General features: G+C 57.0%; 3 protein-coding genes across 6 annotated transcripts; 1 reads left to right on the forward strand and 2 right to left on the reverse strand.

Moving 5' to 3' along the window:
• Window positions 1-1,738: 1,738 nt before the first annotated feature.
• On the reverse strand, window positions 1,739-2,615 carry NPB (neuropeptide B). Its single transcript, XM_069541938.1, has 2 exons — window positions 2,070-2,615; window positions 1,739-1,993 (listed from the first exon to the last, which is right to left on the reverse strand). Exons 1-2 carry the CDS (start codon window positions 2,310-2,312, stop codon window positions 1,865-1,867), a joined length of 372 nt encoding a protein of 123 aa, XP_069398039.1. The 5' UTR covers window positions 2,313-2,615; the 3' UTR covers window positions 1,739-1,864.
• A 1,899-nt stretch (window positions 2,616-4,514) lies between these two features.
• On the reverse strand, window positions 4,515-9,725 carry ANAPC11 (anaphase promoting complex subunit 11). 4 transcript variants are annotated; one of them, XM_069541937.1, is made up of 3 exons: window positions 9,540-9,725; window positions 8,920-9,094; window positions 4,515-4,861 (listed from the first exon to the last, which is right to left on the reverse strand). In XM_069541937.1, the coding sequence occupies exons 2-3, from the start codon at window positions 9,026-9,028 to the stop codon at window positions 4,716-4,718; spliced, it is 255 nt and encodes an 84-aa protein (XP_069398038.1). In that variant the 5' UTR covers window positions 9,029-9,094; window positions 9,540-9,725; the 3' UTR covers window positions 4,515-4,715. The 4 variants fall into 4 exon arrangements, with proteins under 4 accessions (XP_069398038.1, XP_069398035.1, XP_069398036.1 ...); XM_069541934.1 differs by having other exon boundaries at window positions 8,920-9,040; window positions 9,414-9,691; XM_069541935.1 differs by having other exon boundaries at window positions 9,414-9,689.
• Window positions 8,914-13,589, forward strand: ALYREF (Aly/REF export factor). The gene is made up of 6 exons (XM_069541933.1): window positions 8,914-10,033; window positions 10,514-10,645; window positions 12,141-12,288; window positions 12,840-12,903; window positions 13,005-13,182; window positions 13,276-13,589. Exons 1-6 carry the CDS (start codon window positions 9,797-9,799, stop codon window positions 13,288-13,290), a joined length of 774 nt encoding a protein of 257 aa, XP_069398034.1. The 5' UTR covers window positions 8,914-9,796; the 3' UTR covers window positions 13,291-13,589.
• The last annotated feature ends 154 nt before the right edge of the window (window positions 13,590-13,743 follow it).

Raw genomic sequence — 13,743 nt, forward strand, 5'->3', positions numbered from 1 at the left:
GGCTCTGGTGTTCAAGAGTGAGGACTGGGATGTTCTTTCAGTCCTCTTTCAGTTTTCTCCAGAATGGCCTGTGCCCTGCTGCTGCTGGGCCAGATGGGGCCAGAGCACCCTGTGGCCTGGCCCCGTGGGAGTCCTAGGCCAGCCTTCACTCCTGGAAGGTGGGCCTGTCCTTTCTGTTGGCTCTTAAGATCGAGTCTAGAACCTGTGCGGGCAGCTGCAGTAAGGGGGCTGGGGGGACTGTCAGTGCACATAGCCTCTTGGGGCAGCCCCTGCCCCACTTCCTTTCCTCCCTTTCCCAGTAGGGGCAGCACACTAAGCTGAGAGGCACAGCGCCCTCCCCGAACCCCTGCCCCAACTTCAGGAACCCAGTGGTATTAGCCTTCTCACTCCAGTCCCCCAGCAGAAGTGATCAGCCAGTTCCTGTAGATTGGCGGGGGCCGAGGGGGGATACAGGCACAGCCAGTGGATTCCTCTTGAGACCAGAGTCAGCCCTAGGCCTGTTCAGAACCCCCTGCTGGGTGGCACTCCAAGGTGAGGACTAGGGGACAACCTGCAGCAGCAACAAGGCAGCCCCCCCCCCCCCCCCCCCCCGGCTGGACCGTGGTTAGAGAAGACTTGGAGCCTGGGTGTCCAGGAGGTGGGTGCCTCCGGAGACTTGCCCACCCAGATACAACAGGATTGTGGGTCCCACCCACAGCCTCAGCAGAGGGCTGGCTGGTGGGTCCAGCTCCCTTGGGTCCCCTGAGGCCCAGCTGATGGCAAGGCCATGGGGTGGGGGACGTCATTGAGACAAGCTCCAGATCTCTGGGGCCAGAGCTCAGGCTAAGGGACTCAGGTCAGCCTCATTGGGGGCCAGGGTGTAAATCAACCTACTGAGATCCCAACAACTGATTTAGGGAATTAGCCTGAGTGGGGCAGGGGTGCTGGGCTGGCACAAGGCAGTTGTATTCAGGAGCCATGGTCCTGCCCAGCCCCTCCCTTCTCCAGGTATGGCAGCACCCATGGCTTTCGATACCGCTTTCCTGCGGGTCTAGATTGGGATGAACAAAGCTCCCAGGCCTGGGAGGAGCCAGCTGCCTGACTCAGGACTCAGCTGGGGTGTGCCCAGCTCTCAACTCTGTCATCCCCCCGCTGCTACAGCCCCTCCCAGCCCCGGAGCCACACATCTAGCTGCCTTCTCCCTCTTGCTGGGCCCAGCCTATCATTCATTCATTTGGCACAAGTATTGCCCCATGCTGTGTACTTTGAGGTGTTTTGGGGGTGTTCCAAGAAAGTCACTCCAAGAGCTGCCCCTCTAGTAAGGGAGGCCTCAAGAAATGTAGCATTTGAGGCAGGAGGGCGTCCTGGTGTGGGGTGTTTAGGGGAGGCTTATTACAAGGTAGGACTTTTGAGCTGGCGTGGTAGACTTGATGGCTAGTAGGGGACCCAGGGAGCACCTCCTAGGAGGATCCAGGAGCTGCCTGAACAAAGCAGGGAGGAGGCAGGGCATGGAGCAGAGCCTTGCAGAGCCAGATGCGGGGCTCCAGAAGATGTCTGGGTTTGATATGGCCTGAGGCCCACAGAAAGTTTCCAGCAGCATTTTACCAGCAGTGGTTCTTGGGAGCTCCTGTACAGGTGTCTCCGTGCAACCTGGTAACCTGGCTGCTGTCTGCAGGTCTAGGTGAGCAGAGTATGGGTGTGGAGACTAAGAAGACGCCCACTCCACCCACTGTGCCCACCTTCCAGAGGCTGCAAGTCATTTATTCATTAAGCCATTTACTATGGGGATGGATGGGCGGTGCTGGGTGCCATCTAGCGCCAGGGCGGGGGCGGGCCCATGGGTGCCCGGGGCATTCAGGCCGGGTCCAGGTGCCGGGGTCGGGGCTCACTTGCTGCGACAGTCCGAGGCGCTGAGCGACAGGAAGACGTCAGCCTTGCACTGGAAAGTGGCGCGGCCATCGGGGAGCGGCTCGCAGCTCTGCAGGTTGGGGGTGACCTCCTCGACGCACACGGCCTGGGGACGAGATGGGATGGATAAGGGGGTGCCCGCACCCTCCAGCGCTCCGCACCCAGCAGCGCCCATTACTCACGAGACTCCGCAGGTTGGGGTGCATCTCTCGGAAGGTGCCGGCTCCTCCCAGGGATCGCGTGCCCCCGCGGGGCTCAGAGCGCCGTGCGTACGGCGACCTGTGGAAGCCGGACAGCAGCCCCGCGGCGCGGCCCACGGAGTAGTACCCCGGTCCCGCCGTCGGCTTGTACCACGCGAGGCCGGGGGACGCCAGCAGTAAGCACAGCGCCAGAGCGGCGGCCACCAGCATCGCGGGCCCGGCCATGGGGCACTCGGTGGCAGCGGGCGGCGGGTTGCGGAACGGCAGCACCCGCGCCTTATATCTGCGGCGGGGCGGGGCGCGAGGGCGGGCACCGGGATGCACGGGCCTCCGTATCCTGGAGGGAGAAGCCCGAGCGGGGTTCAGAGCCTCTTGGGCACAGGGGCACGCTGGATAAAGATGCTCCAGGGCTTGAGGGGGATGCGACGCCCCCTTCCTTCCCACCCATGCCCACCTCCCCTTTTCTGGCCCACTCAACTTTTGGTGGGAGGCAGCCCCCGGGCCTTTCCCACAGACCTTAGTCCCGATTCAGTGGGAGGAGGGGCGGCGGTGTTGCAGAGCCCTCAACGAGTCCGACGGCACCCCAGCTCCGAGTCATCCCCCGGGGACTGTACCCCGTTTCCCGGAGACAAGGAGCAGTTGTCTCCCTGTACCCCGGAGAGAAGGAGCAGTTCCCACCCTAAAGGGAGTTGACCAGAGGACCTGGCTTCTGGAGGAGGCACTGAAATCTAAGAGGGCCGGGGGTGGGGAGGGCAGAGGTAGGTTTCACACCTATGAGAGAAGATTTACACCACTGATCTGGTCCTCAAACAGAGCTGGCAGGATGGCTCACAGGACAGATGAGGGGAGGCCAGGGGAAAGCTGTTGCAGAGGTGGGTGTTGTGACCCTGTGCCACTGTGGCAGAGGAAGAGCTGAGATGATTATGGGAGGAACTGGCAGAGCCCTTGAGCTTCCTGGGAGGGAGGCAATGGCTGGGCTCTGGGTGTGTGCTGGGCCTGGCAGGCAGCTCTGTGTCCTGCTTGAGGGGACCACGCAGGCCCTGGGAGGACCAGGCTGGAACCCAGTAAGGAATGGAGAGGAGCCCACCTGGCAGCGAAGTGGGAGTGGCCTGCCTAGAGAACTGTATGACCTGTGGCAAGCTCTAGACTTCTGGGGTGAGGGCACCTGTCCCGGTGTGCCAGGGCTAAAAGCCTGGAGGCTCGGTTCACAGCCTGGCACCCTAGGCATGTGGGTACTTCCTGGCACAAGGGAGAATTCCCCAGGGAAGGCACAACTCCAGGGAGGGAAGGCGAGCAGGGGCAGGCCAGATGGAGGCCAGGCCACCCTGTGGGATCCTCTGCAGCTGCCACTGCCCACCTCCCAGTGAGGGCTGGTCTTCCTACTGGTCTGTGAAGTCAGTGACCACGGATCCAGACACACTGTAGATAGGCATTTAGAATTCAGAGTTACTGCTTAGAGCCCAAGAGCTAAATGGGATCACCCAGGAGGCTGAGTCCAAGAGCCCCAGATGGAGGGCACATAGCAGGTGACATGAGGCCTACTCAGCTGCCCCTCCTCCTGCTCACACTTTCCAAACACCCTGGCCACGTGCCTTCCCAGAACAGACACCAGGACAAGGGCCCTGGCGGCTGGGTTCCTGGGCAAGGAGCATATGACCTCCAGATTCCGTGAGGGTTCCTTCCCTCTAGGCACAATGGTCCAGACCATGTACCGCCCTGCCTTCTCCCCTGGGGACTGATGCTCAGAAACCAGCTACCCACTGGGCAGAAGGCGTTACAGGGACACAGGGCAGTGACCCCTGGTGCAGGGGGAGGTCATCGAGAATAGACTGGAAGGAGCCCATGCTCACAGGACATGCAGCCTACAGTGGTTGCCATCCAGAAGCTGCTCAAAATCCTAGGGCTGGGTTCCTTGCCCCCGCCCTAGAGGGGGGCTGAGGTGGAGCAGAGGTGCCTGAAGGATGTCCCAAGGGCTGACTTCCCTAGATGGGGAGACCCTCAGACACCTGTGGACACATGTCCTGATGTCAAGGACATTTTGGCCCTGACAAGGAGCTGGGAGAAAGGGACTGAGGCCACCGATCACAGCTGCCTCAACAAAGCCCTCTTAGCACAGCCAGCACCTACTTGGGGACAGCTTTCCAGAGGGAGGAAGCATGGCAGTGCCTGCTAGCTGTGTCCAGCCAGGGTCCCAGCGACCACCCTGAAGAGGGGGGCCCCACCAGGCTCTTCCAGCCCGAGCCCACTCCTCCCACCCTGGCTCCTCTGGCTGATCCCTGGCTCAGTCTTCTCCAGGGGTGTGACTCAGGGCCTCTCGGCATCACATTGGGATGTTTATTCATGAGTTTTCATACTGGCGCACACAGCAGTATGCGTACTGGCTGCCTCAGCACCAAGAAAACAAGCAACTGCAGCCTCCGGCCAGGCTTAGGTGGTTTAATGAGTTTTATTTATTTGATAAAATGTCAACGTTGTGATGGGAGAAAACAAACACAGTTCCAGTCCTCATTTCAACCCTGTCAGAGGCCAGAGGAGACTGTCCCCATGGAGGAGACAGCCACCCAGAGCCACTGCGGGGGTGAGGCCATCTCAGGGTGAGGGCAGGGGCATCGGGCAGTGCGGACGGCCTCACTCCTTGAACTTCCACTCCTGGCGGCACATGGGACAGTGCTGCTGCACCTGCTGCGCGTTCAGCCACTTGAGGATGCAGTGCATGTGGAAGCAGTGTGAGCACTGGCCCCACACCAGCGGGCAGTCGTCACCCGGCACCTTGCCTGCGCGAGGGACGAGAGGACCTGTGAGTCGCCCAGAGCACAGGACAAGTCCGATGGAGGAAGCATGCCCAGGGTGGCCTCAGGGCTCAGAGAGGACAGGAATCTGGAAGGAAACCACAGACTCGGCCAAGCAGCCGCCTCTACATGAACCTCTGCAAAGACCACCCGGGCTGCTCCTGCCTCCACGCGGGAGCTCAGCAGCACGAAGAGCTCTGGCCGGGCCTGAACCCCCGCCCACTGGCCTCCCAGGGCCTGGGCCCATCTGCAGACACACCGCAGCTCTGCCATTTGGCACCCGTGATGCCAAGAAGGTTACATCAGTGTGTCAGGGCGCCTGCACAGGTGACCCGCCTCTGAGCGGCAAACCATTCCTCTTCAAGGTGAGGTGAGCCAGGGCCTTAGAAACTAGATGTCACCATCCCCAGGCAGTAGGGACCCAGTTCAGTACCAGGGAGCAGGTCGGGGACACAGGGGCTTATGGCCCAGCCCATCGGCCGCTGGGAGTGAAGTGGCACTGCCTCCCGTTTCCTCCCCATTTCTATCCTACTTGCAGCCCAGAGAACCTGGTGCTGGCCCTCCAGCCCACCTGCACGTGCTACCACTGTGAAGAGGGCCTGGCATCAAGAGAAACAAGTCTGATTTTTAAGAATCTAGAAAACCCCATCACGCAGCTGGTGCTGGCAGAGCACAATGTCCTCCCCCAGCAGGTAGGTCCCCATGAGCAGCGGGAGCTGCAGCTTGCTGCCGCCACCCTCTAGGGGGGCCATTCCCCTAAAGCATTGCCATGGGGCCCCTCATGCCTATCAATCGTGAGCCAAATCCAGAAGTCACTAGGGCACACAGTGCACCAGCCAGATAAGCTGGGGTAAACAGGAGACATCTTGTCCACGAAGTAGTTCCTAAGTGCTGGCCTGGTCACCTGTGGTCCTGGTCTTCTCTCTTGACACCAGACACAGGGACAGGTGACTGTACAATGTGTTAAAAGATAACACCACGGTGAAGCCACAGTGCTCTCAAGACCTAATGGAGCACCTGCTCTGAGCTGCACAGGGAGCTGGAAAACTGACCTGAGCGTTTGTCCAAACCTCACAGTGCTCCACAGTCTCTATCACCCACCGACATCCCAGGGACAGACAGGCCACGTGACTCACGAGGGCAGCCGCCACTGCCTGAAGGCAGCATGCCGACCAGGAAGCTGGTGTGGGTGCCAGGTCTTAAATATCCTTCAAAGGCTGCTGAAAACCTGCACCTCCTTCCCAGTTCCGGAGCAGCCCTTGCCCCACAGTGGTACATTCACCCTACGGAGTCAGACAGATGGGCACTGCCATCTTCTTACTCTCTTGTTTGGGGCAGTGTTTCTCAATCTTTTTTTAACTTTTTATTTTGTATTGGGGTATAGCCGATTAACAACACTGTGATAATTTCAGGTGAACAGTGAAGGGACTCAGTTATACATATACATGGATCTTTTCTCCCCACCAAACCCCCAATCTTTTAAAAGTAATCCCCTCTAAAACAAAACATCACTCCTTTTCTGAATCTTTTATGACAAAACCAAAAAACAATTTACTTGGCAAATACAAAACTATCTAGCTCACTCTGCTTCCCAGGCCAGGGTGGGGGGGGTGAGGTGGACGGCCCTGTGCCAGGAGCCCACAGGGTGTGACACCTGATTTCTCTTGGTTCCCACCCCCACCCCACCCCCACCCAGGGTCTTTCCCACCTCAGCAGAACGACACTTGGAATCACGCCTAACACATTAGAGCCCTTTCAAACAGAGGATGCAAGAGGATGCGCAGGGGCCTACTAGCCTGCTGGCAGGGGTACCCTAGCCATCACGTCCATTAGTGGGGAATCTGACACCACCTTCCATGCTGACAGTGACTCATGCTAAGCGTCGGGATCCTCTCCATAAGACTTTCACTCACAAAGCCCTGAGACAAGGAGCAGGTTTATCACAGTCTGAGTCACTCTGGATTTTTCGTAGGAATTCCATCTCAGCAGGGAAGTCCAACATCACTTGATCTGTATAGAAGGGGCCCTGGGCTGACCAAACACTTTGATCATTACCGCTGGCTCACAACCAGCAAGTCCAAAGTTCAGCCTCAACCCCCCTCTTCCCAGCACCCAGCACACCTCAGGCAGCCCCACACACTGGGTTCCACAAGCTGCATGCAACCCCTGGTGCCATCTTTGACACTTGGCTCACTCACCCACACTGGGTCAAGGGCATGACCACATAAATGCTACCCTAGGACTTTTCTTTTCAGAAGCCACATCTGCTGCTGAGAAAGTTGAAAGTATCTACCCATAACCTGTGTTGTACCTTTGACAAAGGGTGGTTTTAGGATTTCCCTGGTGGTACAGTGGATAGGAATCCACCTGCCAATGCAGGAGATACGGGTTCAACCCCTGGGCCTGGAAGATTTCAAACGCTGTGGAGCAACTAAACCCGAGCAATGCAACTACTGAAGCCTGTGCGCCTCGAGCCTGTGCTCCACAACAAGAGAAGCCACGGCAACCAGGGTAGTGCTGCCTCAACTAGAAAAAGCCTGCATGTAGTAACAAGACCCGACTGAACCAAAAAAAAAAAGGGCGGTTTTAAACGGATTAAACCAAGCCAGACCTTGTGCTTCTATTCTCTCTCCCTTTACATAAAACCTCATCAAGTAGAACCAATCACTGATTTCCTAAGATTATATCCCAGCCTGATTAAATCAGGATGGATTAGCCCATGGGTGATGAGATTTCCTCTTCCAGATGTAAAGATTTAAGACTAGGATAAAATTATATTTGCACTAAAATCAATTATTTGAATTTCACTGTAAGAAGCAAAGATCTAGTACTATTTTGATGTTCACAGCCCCACAGGACAGGCCTGGTCATTGACTTCTCAGTGGTCCCCAAATCTCACTTCTCTCTTGGGAACACCTTCGTCCCCTAGGCAAAGCCTTAAGACCCTTCCTACTGCTTCTGGTTCACTTGTGTCTGACTAAAAACTAAATTCACTGGTGCGAAAATCTCCTTTTGACCCAAATACTTTCGCTTCACAGAACACACTGGGGACAAAGGAACAATGCAAAAGACACCGCAAAGATGAAATCTGATAAAACCTGAGGTCAGGCATTTTGCAAGACAACATGTTCTGAAAGAAATCAGATGTCTACGGGGAATTCCCTGGTGGTCCAGTGGTTAAGAATCTGCCCTCCAATGCAGGGGATGTGGGTTTGATCCCTGGTCTAGGAACTAAAATCCCACATGATACAAGACAACTGAGCCCATGCAACACAACTGGAGAGAAGCCTGCTCAATGCAATGAAGGTCCCTAAGCAGCCAAAAATAAATAAAGAAAAATAAAAACAAATAATTTGATGTATAAAACGCGATAGAGAAGTTGAAGCAAAACTATTCTAGATTAAGTAGTGAAGGGAAAAAGTGATCACACCTTGGGTCTTGGCTCACACCACCCAACAATAAAAAGACATTTGAGGACAACTAAAGAAACCTGAACAAGGACTAGGAATGACCGGCAACAGTAAGGCAGTATATTGTCTAAAGTGACAACAGTGCTGGTAAAAGTCAGCACTGATGTAGGACATCACATTTAGCATTTGCTGCGGCTTCCCTGGTGGCTCAGTGATAAGGAACCCGCCTGACAATGCAGCAGATATTTAGCATTTACCTTAAAACAGCTGGGCAAAAACAGCCAGATATGAAAACGTGTTATTCATCATTTATGTGCTGGATTGAGGGGGAAACCTTGTAACGTCACAATTTTTTGTTGACTTGAAATTTTCAAATACAATGTCTTAACACATTTTTGTGTTCCACGGGTCTCATAGTGACTTTTATCAGGATAGGAAACTGTGCTCTTTTCCTTACAAAACTTTTGACGGGATCTTTGTACAAATATGGGCCCAAATAGCCTGGCTTTTCTCTGTCAACTTTTCTTGGGAAGAGGAAACCAAACCCCAGAAACGCTCTGCGAGTACTTCTGGGGACACGCCAAGGCCAGATGATAGGCACAGCTCGAGAGACAGCGGGCAGGGGACACTCACAGTCCGGGCAGCAGCCATTGAAGGCCATCCGGCAGATGCCGCAGTTCTCGTCGTTGGCTACCCAGAGCCAAGTGGCCACGCCGTTCCAGCATTTGATCTTCACCTTCATGGCGCGAGGAGCCTGCGAGGAGGGAAGAGACCACCCGGCTGTGCTGAGTCTGCAGAGCTACGGCACCTGGAAGCCAAAGAAGGGGCGTAGCCCCGAGGGTCGAGCGTAGGCAACAGTGGCCGCCGAAAGGCAGTAAGAGGCTGTCTGCAAGGGGACTGGGGCGGGGGCCGGGTCCTCGGGAAGACCGGGAGGACCGGTGTTGGTCCTTCGCCAACACCGCACTTCTGCCTCGGCGTCCGCAGAAGGGCTCGTCGGCTTTCTTTAACAACCGCAGAAACGCGCCGTGCGCTACTTCCGAAAGGGCTGACGGGGCTGAGAGATGGAGACCCAAGCCCGCTCCCTACGAGGTCACCCCGGAAACAACCCTGGCGCGGGCCGCACTCACTCCCGCCGCTGGACTAGGGTGCGGGTTCCCGGTGCGGTGGGGGAGGGGCAAGGGAGAGGCGCCACGCTCGGCCACGCCCCCAACGGCCGCGCCCCCGCCGATCTAATCGCGCGCCGCACCACCCGCCTTCAGTTGGCAGCGCCGGCCCCGCGCGGGAAGGTATATAAACGCCTGTGGCCGCGGCTCGGCACTTCTCAGAGGCGCCCGCCGAGCTCCTTGGTTCAGCGCGCACGCGCGACCTCGCCCCCTGAGACGCCGAAGGCCCGCAGCCAATCCGCGGTCGCTCTGAGGACGCGGCACCGGAAAACCCGCGAGCGGCGCTGGAAGTGACGCGCCGACGTGCTGACGCGCGGGCTCGAGCCGAGGCCGATTCCGCGCCCGCCATGGCCGACAAAATGGATATGTCTCTGGACGACATCATTAAGCTGAACCGGAGCCAGCGAGGCGGCCGCGGCGGGGGCAGGGGCCGCGGCCGGGCCGGCTCCCAGGGTGGCCGCGGCGGCGGAGCCCAGGCCGCCGCGCGAGTGAACCGAGGCGGCGGACCCATTCGGAATCGGCCGGCCATCGCCCGCGGCGCGGCGGGCGGCGGCGGCAGGAACCGGCCGGCGCCCTACAGCAGGGTGAGTGTGGAGACCGGGTGGCGGGCCGCGGCGAGGGAGCGAACCGGCAGGGCGGCGCACGGGCGACCGGCGGGCCGTCCGGGCGGCCGACCGACTGACCGACTGGGCCGGGGGGCGCGGGCGCCGGCCGGTTCGGCGGGCGGGAAGGTCGCTCGCCTGCCGGGCACCAAGGCGGAGACCCTGGCGGCCTTTGTCTTAACAGGGCGCCCGGCCTCACGGCGCTGGGGGCTGAGGGGCCGTTGGCGCGGCCGCCCCGGTGGCGGGAAGTTGGTTGAAGGGAACCGAGAAGTTGCGGGACGTGTGGCCGCGGCGGCCGGGTACGGCCTGACGCGGGCGAGAAGCGGGGGCTGCGGGTCTCTCTCAGCGCCTGCCTCCCCGCCGAGATGGGGGGAGGCTCTTGCTGTGGCCGTGAGGGCGAGGGCGAGCCCTGGAGTGAGACTCACAGACCTTTTTCTGTTCTTGTGTTTTCTTTTCCCTCAGCCGAAACAACTTCCTGACAAATGGCAGCATGACCTTTTCGATAGCGGTTTTGGGGGTGGTGCCGGCGTGGAGACCGGTGGGAAACTGCTGGTGTCAAATCTGGATTTTGGAGTGTCCGACGCTGATATTCAGGTAAGGGACTGGAGTTTCTTGGTGGGCGGGTCACTCCGCACGGAATCGGTTGTGGCGTTTGGGACTTGGCCCAGAATCCCCCACACGCACACCTTGGGACGATAAGCTCTCCCAGGCACCGAAAGGCCAGCCACTGTTCCCTGTGATGGGCTCCAGGAATGCAGAGCAGAGGTTGAGCTAGAGTTGAAAGCCTGACCAATGTGTCAGTTTGTGCTGGAAGACAAGGCCCCAGCTTAGTCTGGGGCGCTGCTGTTCTTCCTTGCTAAAACGTGTTTTGTAGATGAAGGCACTCTGCCCAAGCTCTTCTGGCAGAAGCTTGGTTGACTGTGCTCCGATTCTGTTCCTGGAAGAGCTAGGCTACTTGTTTTCTTTACGTTTTGCTTGTTTTAATGGTTTGTTGGGAGGAGAAAGCACTTCCTTTGTAGAACTGACATAGCACAGAGCAGGATGGTGCCAGCGCCGCTCTGGCTCCATTTGCCTTAAGCCCCATGTCTTACTTGGAATTTCATCCCCTGTCTTCTCACTTATCCTCACCCCCTGGGTTTTGTTAGTGACATGATTCTCAAACATCTTTGGTTGAAGCCTCTTTTTTTTTGCCTCTCTTTCCTCCCCTTTTTCTTTTTTTCCTTTTCTTTCTTTCTTTTTTTTTTTCGGTTGAACCCTAAAGGCCTTTAAATTTGCTGCCTAAAATGGTTAAGTAATGACATCTTGGGGGTCAGTCCAGGAGATGGCTGGGCAGGGTACTGGGCCTTCCTGGGTTCAATTTCCCAGAGCCCAGCCATTTACTTTGCCTTGGGAGGACAGAGCAAGGCCAGTGAGCACTCACAGTGTCTCAACACTTTTTTTAAGGTGGTTTCTGGCATCCACTGGAAACCGCTTTTGGTGAACTCCACTTCCCGCTGTGTGCCTGCGGCCGGAGTAGCCCCACACTCTGGGTTCCCTCTCCAACTCCCAGCCTGCCTGAGGTCAGGGCAGTTTCCATGGCAGCGCTTGACTTCAGGCTTTGCGGCAGGCTTGAGTAGGAGGAGAGGGAAAGGTGAGCCAGAATCTGCCCTGGGGGAGGGGCTGGGTCAGGGCTCCCAGTCAGAGGGCCCTTGGAGCTGGTCCACAAGTGGATAGAGCCCCTTGCTCTGTGATCTTGGCCTTGGCTGCTTCTTGGCACAGTCCTTGGGTGTGTTGTAAATATTCCTTTGTTGAAGAAGATAGCAACTAAATCTTTGCCCTTCATTGGTGGGCTTTGTGATCCTTCACCTGCATCGTGGTATAGATGTCAGGTTCCCAAGTGGGCAGGAGCCCTCGGGCCCAGCTGCTCCGGGAAATTGCTGTCCCACCTGTCCCATCCCATACCCCAGGTCCCACCGCCACTTCCCTGCCCCACCACGTGTATGTCTTCCTCCCAGGGAAATACCCCAAAGCAGTTTACACTTCCAGGGAGTGTCCCTGGGCCACCAGAAGAAAAATTGCTGTGCTAACAACTGCTCTTTCTGACTCTCAGGAGCTCTTTGCTGAATTTGGAACTCTGAAGAAGGCGGCTGTGCACTACGACCGATCTGGCCGCAGTTTAGGAACAGCTGACGTGCACTTTGAGCGGAAGGCAGATGCACTAAAAGCTATGAAACAGTACAACGGCGTTCCTTTGGATGGTGCGTTTGGGATTGGACCCAGAAAGGCTGCAGCGCTGTAGCTAGTTTGCGGAGCCAGAGGCTGGCCCCATCCCTGCAAGAGTAGGGTCCCCTCTGCTTGAGGACACTTTGTGTTCGCCCCTTTGTCTCTCTTCCACACTGCCACCTCTCATGCTGCCCCCCACATCTGGACCAACCTCTTGTGAATCCCCATCCAGCAAGCTACGTCCCTCCCCTCCTTCAGCTCCTTCCGGAAGATTCACTTCTGTGAAGCCTTCTCAGAACCACCATAGTACAACTCTTGAGTGCGGGGCTGTAGTCGTAAAGACAAAGGTACCTTTCTGCTCCTGGGCACCCTGGACGCCCGACAGACACCCACCTGCACTGGATGAGAAGGAGCGAGGAGGCGCTGGTGGGGCTGTTCTCCCACCAGCATTTCCAGGCTGTCCTCTCGTCGGGAGCAACAAGATGCAGTGTCCCTTTCCAGTGCTTGCATGGAGGCCAGGGTGCTACCCCTAGCAGGCTTCAGAGTCCTCTAATAGGACCTGGCCCTCTTGTGTTCTCTGCCATAGGCCGCCCCATGAACATTCAGCTCGTCACCTCACAGATTGACACGCAGCGGAGACCTGCACAGAGGTGAGTTTCGGGGCCTCTCTAGTCAGGGCTGGCCTGTGGGGGTGTCTCCTCATGCTGCAGGTCTTCCCAGGCATGTGAGCAAAGTCTCCTTTTCTTGCTAGTGTAAACAGAGGTGGGATGACTAGAAACCGTGGTTCAGGAGGTTTCGGTGGTGGCGGCGGCACCCGGAGAGGCACCCGTGGAGGCAGCCGGGGCAGAGGCAGAGGCACCGGCAGGAGTTCAAAGCAGCAGCTTTCCGCAGAAGAATTAGATGCCCAGCTGGATGCTTATAATGCAAGAGTAAGTCACAGAGGAGGGCTGGGTGAGGGTCAGTCCCAGACCAACTGGAGGAGGGCCTCATTTTGAGTGAGCACCTCTCTTCCTCTGTTTCAGATGGACACCAGTTAAACAGACCAGCAAATCCGTGCATGGACCAGGACCCAGAAGTCTCGTCCGTGCTCCCTGGCGGGAGGGGGTGACAGACTGGGGCTGTGTGGCCAATGATGGATTTGTTTCTTTTATGTTTTAAAATAGGATTTAAGATTCATGTAAAGGTTTCTTTTCCTTTTTTTTTTTTTTTTTAAATTCTGAAACAGACCTGTTTTGTACTGAGTTATTTTTGGGATAACTTTTACTGGTTGTTGTTGTGGAGAAGGTGGCGTTTTCACCTTTGCCATAATAAAATAGAAATGTGTGTAGAACTGGAACTGTTTAATTCATCCCATTCTTGGAACTGTTTAATTCATCCCATTCTCGACCTGGGCCAGAATGCTGGTGTGATCTGGTAGGCGGGAGGGACATGGGAGCTGAGGAGGAAATGAGGCAGGCCTGCCAGGCACATGGCACCTGGCCTGTGGGTTG

This window comes from Ovis canadensis, chromosome 11, assembly GCF_042477335.2.
Source record: "Ovis canadensis isolate MfBH-ARS-UI-01 breed Bighorn chromosome 11, ARS-UI_OviCan_v2, whole genome shotgun sequence".
Taxonomy (NCBI): domain Eukaryota; kingdom Metazoa; phylum Chordata; class Mammalia; order Artiodactyla; family Bovidae; genus Ovis; species Ovis canadensis.

What these genes read in the sequence shown, in the direction of transcription:
- NPB (XM_069541938.1), bottom strand. Translation starts at nt 2,312, where the DNA reads ATGGCCGGGCCCGCGATGCTGGTGGCCGCCGCTCTGGCGCTGTGCTTA. An exon ending in ACCCCAACCTGCGGAGTCTC is followed by an intron (nt 1,994 to 2,069) that starts GTGAGTAATGGG and finishes TCTCGTCCCCAG; the next exon opens with GCCGTGTGCGTCGAGGAGGT.
- ANAPC11 (XM_069541937.1), bottom strand. Translation starts at nt 9,028, where the DNA reads ATGAAGGTGAAGATCAAATGCTGGAACGGCGTGGCCACTTGGCTCTGG. An exon ending in CAATGGCTGCTGCCCGGACT is followed by an intron (nt 4,862 to 8,919) that starts GTGAGTGTCCCC and finishes TCCCTCGCGCAG; the next exon opens with GCAAGGTGCCGGGTGACGAC.
- ALYREF (XM_069541933.1), top strand. Translation starts at nt 9,797, where the DNA reads ATGGCCGACAAAATGGATATGTCTCTGGACGACATCATTAAGCTGAAC. An exon ending in CAACGGCGTTCCTTTGGATG is followed by an intron (nt 12,289 to 12,839) that starts GTGCGTTTGGGA and finishes TCTCTGCCATAG; the next exon opens with GCCGCCCCATGAACATTCAG. An exon ending in CAGCGGAGACCTGCACAGAG is followed by an intron (nt 12,904 to 13,004) that starts GTGAGTTTCGGG and finishes TTTTCTTGCTAG; the next exon opens with TGTAAACAGAGGTGGGATGA.